The sequence below is a fragment of the Pecten maximus genome, chromosome 13 (genome assembly GCF_902652985.1).
Source record: "Pecten maximus chromosome 13, xPecMax1.1, whole genome shotgun sequence".
Lineage (NCBI taxonomy): Eukaryota > Metazoa > Mollusca > Bivalvia > Pectinida > Pectinidae > Pecten > Pecten maximus.
The window spans coordinates 35,480,909-35,493,084 of record NC_047027.1 but is presented as its reverse complement, the minus strand read 5'-3'; the positions used below and the strand labels follow the sequence as shown (position 1 = coordinate 35,493,084).

Sequence of the window (12,176 nt, the reverse complement as noted above, 5' to 3'; positions counted from 1 at the left end):
AAATCTACCGGGTTTTTAGCGGTCATAAAATTTGGCGATTTGGTGATGAAAAGTGAAAGTTAAATTTTGGCGGGTTACAATTTAGCGATTTTCCTTAAATCTAGGGTTTTAATTTGGCGTTGAGCATAAATATTACCTACCGGTAAATACTGTATATATAATTATGTTATGTCCATACATCCTATCCGGGTTGATTAAGAGTGTTGTGTATTATCAATCCTCTGTCTCGAAACCGGAAACTATTACCCAAAAATTTCAGACGAACACATACATGTAGATTTGTCAAATTAGTGTTTATATGAGTATGTGTACAAGCAACAGACAAAGAGAATTTAATCAACCGTATGATATCGACGTGGTCATCTATTGTATGATATGTTTACATACAGGTAGGTTTAACAATGAGTCTACAGGTAAAGTGTTAACACCAGTCCATTGGATGTTATGGGTAGATGGCTTTGTTTTCACAAAAAATAATTATGATGCGATATCTCATATATGTCATACTTGTATAGCTATATATGTATCGTGAGTAGTTGTTCATTAGCTATTTATACCTATTCGGCATTTTGGCCGACAGGTGCCAGGCAACAACCAACGTTACGCACTAGTCGTTGCTCTCGGGAGTTATCAAAGGCGGTCGGAACGGAAATATTGGCAAAATTGAAATTTTCGCGTCTTTGTAATTGGCGGTGTTAAAATTTGACGGGTTAAATTTTGGCGATCTATATACGGACCCGCCAAATCGTCAAATTAAAGCCCCGCTAAAATTTCCCGCTATACTGTATTTGAAAACACAGACCGAATACCGTTTCAGTTTTCATGTCTGTACAGGTTTTAAGCATTGAATTATAAAGATGTAACATAAAGAAAAGTACCTTCGTCGTCATGGTAGGCTTTAAGGATAGTGTCTCTGTCCTGTGTGATGTCACCAGTAAAGACTAGTCGGCATTTGTCTGGAACAAATAGGAACATCACAATGAATATATAATCAATAAATTGTAAGTACTAACTTTATATACGGTATACCTATACTATACATCGATGCAAACGTCCTGACATACAGCTCACGGTGACCTTCGGGTGATTTTAAAATAAAATTGGTTTCTCTTCCAAGACAAAATTAAATAAATACTATACACCGATACAAACGATGATTAGGGTATAGTGTTTAGACATACAACCAAGGTAGTCTGAAAGAAACAAAATCACCCTACCCTCAAATGCCAATGACAACTTAAATAGATTTTTGTATTAGAAAAAATCTTACTACGTTTGCCAATTAAGGTTCAACATGACAGGTTACTCTGGTGGGATTATAACTTGAATTCATAATTATTTATACACTATTATCATTGTTTTTTATTTGTTTATGTTTCTTAGATAGGTTTTATGCCGAAGGTTAAATGCTTGGCATTTTTATGACAGGCAATGTTACATCTTTCACATTAACTGCAGATATACGTACCAACTTTATATACCTTATAATCATAATATACATATAGATATCCACAAAAATCTAAAGACCTAAAAAGATGAACAAGGTGCATTATCTCACGTTAATAATCGCGCATATGCGATAATGTTTTGCTTGTTGCCCATTAGTGTATTCATGTAAAATATACATTGTTGTACTTTGTTGCAACATGCGCATTTATGAGATATGATAAAAAAAAAATCAAACAATATAATGTATGAATGAACATTAACGAAATCTACATGCTAAGCATAAGATTTCAACTTTACCATTGTCAGTGCATTCGTGATCGTGGCCGAGATCGGTTGTCATGGCAACGATAAGGACATTGATTTTACCACCGATGAATCTACAAATTTGTAAATATAATCGAAAACATTATACACGATATAAGATATACTTTTTGGAAATTATTTATTAAAAGTTCATCGAGATTAATTCCAGTCGTGTATCAGCGTGTGTTCGTTTCTATTGCCGCATTCGGTAAGGAATACACTGAATTACAATGTTGTCCTTAGTGCCGGTCACGTGACTACGTTGGTAAGTAGAAACTAGTGCAAGTACCGGAAAAGATACCTTGGGTTCGTATCAACCCAATCTTCATACAAAAACGTGTAGAACTAAGGGGTAAAATATCGAATGAAAATTGAGAAACGATACCGATAAAAACAAGCAATTTCAAAGAGCAAGGTTTCATTTGAAAGATATCTGTTTTCGATTGTTAAAACATCGGGGTAAACGATCTGTAAGGATGATGAATTATCATAATAAATAAATCAAAATTATAATGACATTTCGAATCAGTGTTTAATGTATTTCTGGTTTCTACGCATATATTATTCATCAAACTGTGAAAATGAATATGAAATAATTAGATTATGAAAAAAAAATTTTCAGAATAACGTGAAGAGTCCGTTTAAACAATAATAAAAGACAAATTATTACTGACGTTTATCCCAATAGTATCTGTTGATATTTTATTCCTAATCTTGGTTAACATATAATGTGTCACTGCTAAAAGTTATTTTAAGAATTCATTTAGGAAAAATCATCATGAATTTATAAAGAGTGCAAAGACAAGTTCGCCCTAAAATGGATTACCATACCTGTCATAATGGTGGAGATCATCCTGAGAGTATTCACCTGAACATCATAAGGCAAATTAATCATACTGCCAATCCAAAGTATCAGTTTAGGGCCTTTAAATTGCCTAAAACAGCCAAATAGAACAGACAAATATGGATTTAATACCTTGGTTATTAGTCAAATCTAATTGGTTTATATCCTGGACAAGATCACTTATACATAACATAGAGGTCTACTAAAATCTACCAACGGGAAATCATCAAATCTTCAATCTGTCGCGCAGGCGTTGCCGTTGAATTGAACTGTCTTGCCGTGTGGTCGTGAAACGCTATGTGGACGGCCGATCCTTATACGACCAGTTCGTCTATGACCATTACATATTAATGTGGCTAACTCTTAAGTCTAAATTTACATGATTGGTTGAACTGGCCCAATTAATTTCGTCACGTGGTTTGAATCATCCATGGCTATTATCTTTATAAAATATTTAATTTTTTCATTACAGACAAATCTGTTCAGCAGAGCTTATTTAATGAGTTTCATTTTTTCTTGGGTATAAAATTACACCATGAATTAATTTATACCAAGATTATATTTCAGAACATTATTATGATTTAGTATTATTATAATAAAGAATGAAGTGTAGTAAGGGACGATAACTCGTTATCGTTCCTTACGGAACGTAATGATAGTATGAGCTAATTCGCGATTTTTGCCGGCTATTGTAGCGATTTGGGGGTGGAAAAAATGACACATACAATTTTGATAGGGTTTTGAACCATTGTAAAACTCGGCTCGATCTAGGTCTGGATGTATCTGGTATCCCTGTGGAAATTCGTATTTATGAGATATTTTGGGTCAAACATGCCAAAATCGTCACTTTGACCGGTAGCTTCTGTTTAACCGGTCATTAAAAATCAGCGTTTCAATCCAAAAATTTGAAACTCCAAACATAACAAGAAGAGATAGTTTTGAAGAAAAACGTATCTTTAGTTTTTCTATATCTTTCATAGAACGGCCACAATACGGTTTTGAAAAAGGGTCGTATTTTATCGAGAGGTGGCGGATGTTACGTCACGAGTGTTACGTCACAAGAATGTGTGGAATGTAGTGTATTGAAGGACGGAACGTAATGTACATGCGGCTAATTCAGACCACTTTCTGGAGCTAACTGAAAAGCGACTCTATACATTTTGATAAAACTTTCCACACTTATAAGACTCGGTGTGATCTACATGTATGCCCAGGCATATCCCGTATATATAGGAATAATCTAGTTATGGAGATATTTTGAGTACAAACACGCCAAAATCGACACTTTGACTGCTGGTTTCTGCACAACTCGGCCTAGAGAATTGACGCATAAACAGAACGTATTGAAACTCCACACATCGTAAGTACATGTGATTCCAAAGAAAACTGTATCTTTAGTTTTTCTATATCTATCACAGAACGGTCACAATAGGGTTTTAAACATAGGTACTATGTACCGCGAGGTCACACATTCCGGAGAGTCTATTACATGTACGGACGTACGTCAGGAGTGACGTTACTAAGTCTGTTCTGTTTGTCTGATTGAACTTGTAGCGCTCGGTGAGCTGCTTGTAATTATACTGTCACTGCCAGTATTTCTTACAATTTTGCAATATCAGAGAAAATACAAAAGACACAATTCTCTACAATTTTTTTATTTTTTTTTTTTGACATATTTATCACAAACATCTATATCCAAAATACATAATTAATCATGTTTCTACAGATGTGGTACGTTATGTTCTTTTTCCTGTCGTGTCCGTGATGCAACAGTTTCCGCTAAGGTCACACGGGTACGTATAATCGAAAGACAGTAACTCCGACATTTACACTGCACTGGGGAACCCGCGCCTGGGGAATTCCCGCCTTTTTACACCAGAATCTTACGTCATTCTATTTTCTCAGTAACAGTGTGTATTTGTGATTTTCTAAATCTCAACACACTACGCTTTGTCCTCGTATCATATATAAAGTACCCGTTTCATGTCTTGCATGTATTTACTCGGGAAAACAGATACAAACCACAGAAACGCATTCTACACAGGGACTTGGTTCACGTGAAACACCGGCTAATTGGCCGATCGGGTTGTACGAGTTGTTAAGCAAAATTTCAAGAAATCCGGAAATTGAAATTCCGGAACCAGCTTAAGTGCAGAGAGTGGCAAAAACGGGATATGTATTTAACATTGGCGTTGACCAGTAAACAATTTACACTGGCGTTGACCGGTATACATCTAATACTAGCGTTGACCGGTATACATTAAACACCAGCGTTGACCGGTATACATTAAACACTAGCGTTGACCGGTATACATATAACACTATCGTTGACCGGTATACATTTAATACTAGCGTTGACCGGTACACATTTAATACTAGCGTTGACCGATATACATTAAACACTAGCGTTGACCGGTATACATTTAACGCTAGCGTTGACCGGTATACATTAAACACTAGCGTTGACCGGTATACATATACCACTATCGTTGACCGGTATACATTTAATACTAGCGTTGACCGGTACACATTTAATACTAGCGTTGACCGATATACATTAAACACTAGCGTTGACCGGTATACATTTAACGCTACCGTTGACCGGTATACATTTAACACTACCGTTGACCGGTATACATTTAACACTAGCGTTGACCGGTATACATTAAACACTAGCGTTGACCGGTACACATTTAATACTAGCGTTGACCGGTATACATTCAACACTAGCGTTGACTGGTATACATAAAACACTAGCGTTGATCGGTATACATTTAACACTACCGTTGACCGGTATACATTTAATACTAGCGTTGACCGGTATACAATAAACACTAGCGTTGACCGGTATACATTTAACACTACCGTTGACCGGTACACATTTAATACTAGCGTTGACCGGTATACATTAAACACTAGCGTTGACCGGTATACATTTAACACTAGCGTTGACTGGTATACATAAAACACTAGCGTTGATCGGTATACATTTAACACTACCGTTGACCGGTATACATTTAATACTAGCGTTGACCGGTATACAATAAACACTAGCGTTGACCGGTATACATTAAACACTAGCGTTGACCGGTACACATTTAATACTAGCGTTGATCGGTATGCATTTAACACTACCGTTGACCGGTATACATTTAATACTAGCGTTGACCGGTATACAATAAACTCTAGCGTTGACCGGTATACATTAAACACTAGCGTTGACCGGTACACATTTAATACTAGCGTTGACCGGTATACACTAAACACTAGCATTGACCGGTATACATTAAACACTAGCGTTGACCGGTACACATTTAATACTAGCGTTGACCGGTATACATTTAACACTGGGGTTGACTGGTATACATTTAACACTACCGTTGACCGGTGTCCATTTAACACTACCGTTGACCGGTATACATTTAACACTATCGTTGACCGGTACACGTTTAACACATGCGTTGACTAGTGTCCATTTAACACAGGCGTTGACCGGTGTCCATTTAACACTTAACGGTCAACGGTGGTGTTAAATGTTTACCGCTCAACGGTAGTGTTAAATGTATACCGGTCAACGGTAGTGTTAAATGTATACCGGTCAACGGTAATGTTATATGTATACCAGTCAACGGTAATGTTAAATGTATACCGGTCAACGCTAGTATTAAATGTATACCGGTCAACGCTAGTGTTATATGTATACCGGTCAACGCTAGTGTTTAATGTATACCGGTCAACGCTAGTGTTTTATGTATACCGGTCAACGCTAGTATTAAATGTATACCGGTCAACGCTAGTGTTTAATGTATTCCGGTCAACGCTAGTGTTTAATGTATACCGGTCAACGCTAGTATTAAATGTATACCGGTCAACGCTAGTGTTATATGCATACCGGTCAACGCTAGTGTTTAATGTATACCGGTGAACGCTAGTGTTTAATGTATACCGGTCAACGCCAGTGTTAAACGCACACCAGTCAACGCCAGTATTAAATTTAGATTTATTTGAATCGATTTACATATATTTTTTAATTTATTTCAAATGTATTTATAAATTTTTAAATGCTTTCCAGTCAAGACCAGTATTAAATGCACACCAGTCAACGCCAGCGTTAAACACAGATTTATTTGAATTTATTTTAAACATTTAAAAATTTATTTTAAAATTATTTTTGAATTTATTCAAACTTGTAAAGAATGAAGTGTAGTAAGGGACGATAACTCGTTATCGTTCCTTACGGAACGTAATGATAGTATGAGCTAATTCGCGATTTTTGCCGGCTATTGTAGCGATTTGGGGGTGGAAAAAATGACACATACAATTTTGATAAGGTTTTGAACCATTGTAAAACTCGGCTCGATCTAGGTCTGGATGTATCTGGTATCCCTGTGGAAATTCGTATTTATGAGATATTTTGGGTCAAACATGCCAAAATCGTCACTTTGACCGGTAGCTTCTGTTTAACCGGTCCTTAAAATTCAGCGTTTCAATCCAAAAATTTGAAACTCCAAACATAACAAGAAGAGATAGTTCTGAAGAAAAACGTATCTTTAGTTTTTTCTATATCTTTCATAGAACGGCCACAATAGGGTTTTGAAAAAGGGTCGTATTTTATCGAAGGTGGCGGATGTTACGTCACCAGTCACCTAAATATTCAATCAGTAGGCCGGGATGCATTCACCTTCCTATTAATTCTTCTGCCCAAACGGGAAAAACCCACAATCTATTTTTGATTTGGTTCTGTGGTCCCTAGAAGCCCTGATTTTGACATCATAATGATATGCATGACATTTGTTTTTATCTTTGATCGTATATGTAATTATTTATCGACCCTTTTTCAAAACCCTATTGTGGCCGTTCTATGAAAGATATAGAAAAAACTAAAGATACGTTTTTCTTCAGAACTATCTCTTCTTGTTATGTTTGGAGTTTCAAATTTTTGGATTGAAACGCTGAATTTTAAGGACCGGTTAAACAGAAGCTACCGGTCAAAGTGACGATTTTGGCATGTTTGACCCAAAATATCTCATAAATACGAATTTCCACAGGGATACCAGATACATCCAGACCTAGATCGAGCCGAGTTTTACAATGGTTCAAAACCTTATCAAAATTGTATGTGTCATTTTTTCCACCCCCAAATCGCTACAATAGCCGGCAAAAATCGCGAATTAGCTCATACTATCATTACGTTCCGTAAGGAACGATAACGAGTTATCGTCCCTTACTACACTTCATTCTTTACAAGTTTGAATAAATTCAAAAATAATTTTAAAATAAATTTTTAAATGTTTAAAATAAATTCAAATAAATCTGTGTTTAACGCTGGCGTTGACTGGTGTGCATTTAATACTGGTCTTGACTGGAAAGCATTTAAAAATTTATAAATACATTTGAAATAAATTAAAAAATATATGTAAATCGATTCAAATAAATCTAAATTTAATACTGGCGTTGACTGGTGTGCGTTTAACACTGGCGTTGACCGGTATACATTAAACACTAGCGTTCACCGGTATACATTAAACACTAGCGTTGACCGGTATGCATATAACACTAGCGTTGACCGGTATACATTTAATACTAGCGTTGACCGGTATACATTAAACACTAGCGTTGACCGGAATACATTAAACACTAGCGTTGACCGGTATACATTTAATACTAGCGTTGACCGGTATACATTTAACACTGGGGTTGACTGGTATACATTTAACACTACCGTTGACCGGTGTCCATTTAACACTACCGTTGACCGGTATACATTTAACACTATCGTTGACCGGTACACGTTTAACACATGCGTTGACTAGTGTCCATTTAACACAGGCGTTGACCGGTGTCCATTTAACACTTAACGGTCAACGGTGGTGTTAAATGTTTACCGCTCAACGGTAGTGTTAAATGTATACCGGTCAACGGTAGTGTTAAATGTATACCGGTCAACGGTAATGTTATATGTATACCAGTCAACGGTAATGTTAAATGTATACCGGTCAACGCTAGTATTAAATGTATACCGGTCAACGCTAGTGTTATATGTATACCGGTCAACGCTAGTGTTTAATGTATACCGGTCAACGCTAGTGTTTTATGTATACCGGTCAACGCTAGTATTAAATGTATACCGGTCAACGCTAGTGTTTAATGTATTCCGGTCAACGCTAGTGTTTAATGTATACCGGTCAACGCTAGTATTAAATGTATACCGGTCAACGCTAGTGTTATATGCATACCGGTCAACGCTAGTGTTTAATGTATACCGGTGAACGCTAGTGTTTAATGTATACCGGTCAACGCCAGTGTTAAACGCACACCAGTCAACGCCAGTATTAAATTTAGATTTATTTGAATCGATTTACATATATTTTTTAATTTATTTCAAATGTATTTATAAATTTTTAAATGCTTTCCAGTCAAGACCAGTATTAAATGCACACCAGTCAACGCCAGCGTTAAACACAGATTTATTTGAATTTATTTTAAACATTTAAAAATTTATTTTAAAATTATTTTTGAATTTATTCAAACTTGTAAAGAATGAAGTGTAGTAAGGGACGATAACTCGTTATCGTTCCTTACGGAACGTAATGATAGTATGAGCTAATTCGCGATTTTTGCCGGCTATTGTAGCGATTTGGGGGTGGAAAAAATGACACATACAATTTTGATAAGGTTTTGAACCATTGTAAAACTCGGCTCGATCTAGGTCTGGATGTATCTGGTATCCCTGTGGAAATTCGTATTTATGAGATATTTTGGGTCAAACATGCCAAAATCGTCACTTTGACCGGTAGCTTCTGTTTAACCGGTCCTTAAAATTCAGCGTTTCAATCCAAAAATTTGAAACTCCAAACATAACAAGAAGAGATAGTTCTGAAGAAAAACGTATCTTTAGTTTTTTCTATATCTTTCATAGAACGGCCACAATAGGGTTTTGAAAAAGGGTCGTATTTTATCGAAGGTGGCGGATGTTACGTCACCAGTCACCTAAATATTCAATCAGTAGGCCGGGATGCATTCACCTTCCTATTAATTCTTCTGCCCAAACGGGAAAAACCCACAATCTATTTTTGATTTGGTTCTGTGGTCCCTAGAAGCCCTGATTTTGACATCATAATGATATGCATGACATTTGTTTTTATCTTTGATCGTATATGTAATTATTTATCGATTAGAATACCGCGAGTAAATCTGTTACTAAGATGAACTTAGGGTTGATTGTTTGGTTGTTTTATCACCACGTGTATATATTGCAATCAGGATCGTTTTGAGGCTGGGTCTCCTTATAGTAGTGGGTGACTACCTCACTGAACAACAACACACGAGAGACCCTAACGTATGCTTGCATAGATGCCAATTGATGTCTCATAATCAATTAATGTGTCATATTCCAGAAAACTGAAGAATTATGAAAATTATTACAGTGGTAACCCCCAAACCTTCAATTTCCTCTTGCCAGTATTAATATTTAAACGTATTTGAGAGTTTTAAATGTCGCGCGAATAAATTAAGTGCAGGTGAGAAAATTAAGTGAAAGTGAGGAAATTAAGAGCAAGTGAAGGTATTTATGCTAAAGGAAAGGAAATAAAGGTTTTTGGGGTTACCAGTGTTATAAGATAACCAATAATCTATTTAGTGTCCCACTTAAAAAAAATGGACACAAATGTTCTTCAAGGTCATGGGGTTTGCAACTGATCTTTTATTTTCCGATCGGTCAGCCAAGATGGCCGCCGCAGACTTATTTGCCTCTGCCTGGTGAAAATTTAGATATTGTTTGATTTCGATTACCATTGGTATATGGTATATATTGGTATTAGGTGACTGCAAATTCCATTGCATGGGTATAATTGCCAAGGCTTCCGATTGGTCGAAGTTTAGACAATGGATTTGGATGCAAAATGGTACACTTTTGTAAATAGGAGAATTCGAATTCAACCACATGGGATTCATTGCCATATAACCACGCTGATGCTTCTTATTGGTCGAAATATTGACATTGAACGATTTTGATGTAAACCAGGACTCGTGCATGGAACCTCTGAACTCAAGACGGACATTTCTGTATCACCCTCAGCATTTATTTTTTTCTGTCTTTCGTGCTCATCCAGAGTTATCTTCCCTAACTACACTTCATTCTTTCTGTGACACTCCTTTAGGTGTCACCCCACTAGTAAACATATACGGTCGCAACTTACTTCAGTTGCTCTACTCCTTGTTGATAGTCCGCACCTATAGGTGTAACTACGAGCGAGTCAGCATATTCTTCTCTCAGTTTCTTTGTAGAATTCAAAAGAAATTCTAAAAAAAAAAATAATAAAAATATTTAAAAGAATTTGACGATTATCAATTTAATCGTCGATATCAACTACATGTATGTTACTTACCTCTAGAAATGTCAACAGGGAAAAACGAAAGGTTATGTTGTCTTTTCAGTAGCTCATCTATAACATATCTCGTTTTGGAACAGTCTCCACTTCCGAGGTCAACTAAGGTAAAGTCATATGGAACCCGAGGAATTATATCCTGTAAAATGGTAGAGAAATTTTGCAATTTCTGTAAGCATTTTATTAAATGGTAATGGTTTTTAAAGATCTGTCAATATTAATCATGGATTTTAAGTGGAGTTCATTCAAGTTTTCACCATAAATAATAATAGTCACGCATACCAACGCTATCATTGTTAATAGTACAACATTTTCCCCTTTGATCGTTCGTGTAAATACGAGCTTTCTGACAATCAATGTTGATGAGTGCGCGCCATCCTCTGCTTATTTACCAAAGTATTCAACCTAGCAATGATGTTAAAAATATACTTTTTTTTTTGGTATGGGATATAATTTTAACACGGTATATCATAACATGGCCGTGGAATACAATTGTATGTGCTTGGTAATAAGTGAAAGACGGCAAAGATAATGGTTATTGTGAGCCAGTTTTCAAATAAGCAAAATGAAATATTTAGCTTATATTCATAAAATACATTAACAAAATTACCTGCACATGTTGTTCCAAACCTGAAGTTTGACTTTTTGTCAAATAGTATCCACCATTTTTCGTGACAGCTGTAAGGTTAAGTTCCGATCCAGTCTTGTCAAAGTTGTACCACGTCGGGATGTATTTCCGACTACTTGATGTCAGCCCCGTCACCAGGCTTTGCTTTCGGTCATCTCCCATTTTCTTCATATCTACAAAATAATTAAAAGAAACATTTTGGGCGTGTATGTTTTATTCCAGTGAATGTCCAATTATTAAATACATAACTAAAATTTGAAACAAGATTTTATTTTAAATATATTAAAATATAATGTTATAGATATTAACCTCAAACTGTCCAATAAATATTTCTTGCAAAATATCTAACCATGGCACCCCACGATCTTGCCCCTGGTTTATAAGACAGGTAGACAGGTGAGTGCAAAAATTGACCGTTTTGTATGTCAAGATCTATTAACCATTTGTCTTGGTATCTTGTATTTATGTTAAGCTGTTGAATAAAGAGATCATAAATAGAAAGACTATATTTCTTATTTGTTAATACACGATAAATATAGACAGGGCAATGAGGAAGTATAATATT

The 12,176-nt window shown here is 35.9% G+C and overlaps 1 protein-coding gene across 1 annotated transcript in view; it reads right to left on the bottom strand.

Moving 5' to 3' along the window:
* The window catches only part of LOC117340708 (histidine N-alpha-methyltransferase-like), a 15,279-nt gene extending 3,497 nt beyond the window's left edge, over window positions 1–11,782 (bottom strand). The window contains exons 1-3 of the mRNA XM_033902472.1: window positions 11,594–11,782; window positions 10,984–11,122; window positions 10,795–10,897 (exon numbers count right to left, since the gene is read on the bottom strand). Of these exons, the coding sequence (XP_033758363.1) occupies window positions 10,795–10,897; window positions 10,984–11,122; window positions 11,594–11,782 (431 nt within the window). The remainder of the gene's footprint in view (window positions 1–10,794; window positions 10,898–10,983; window positions 11,123–11,593) is intronic.
* Between the last annotated feature and the right edge of the window lie 394 nt (window positions 11,783–12,176).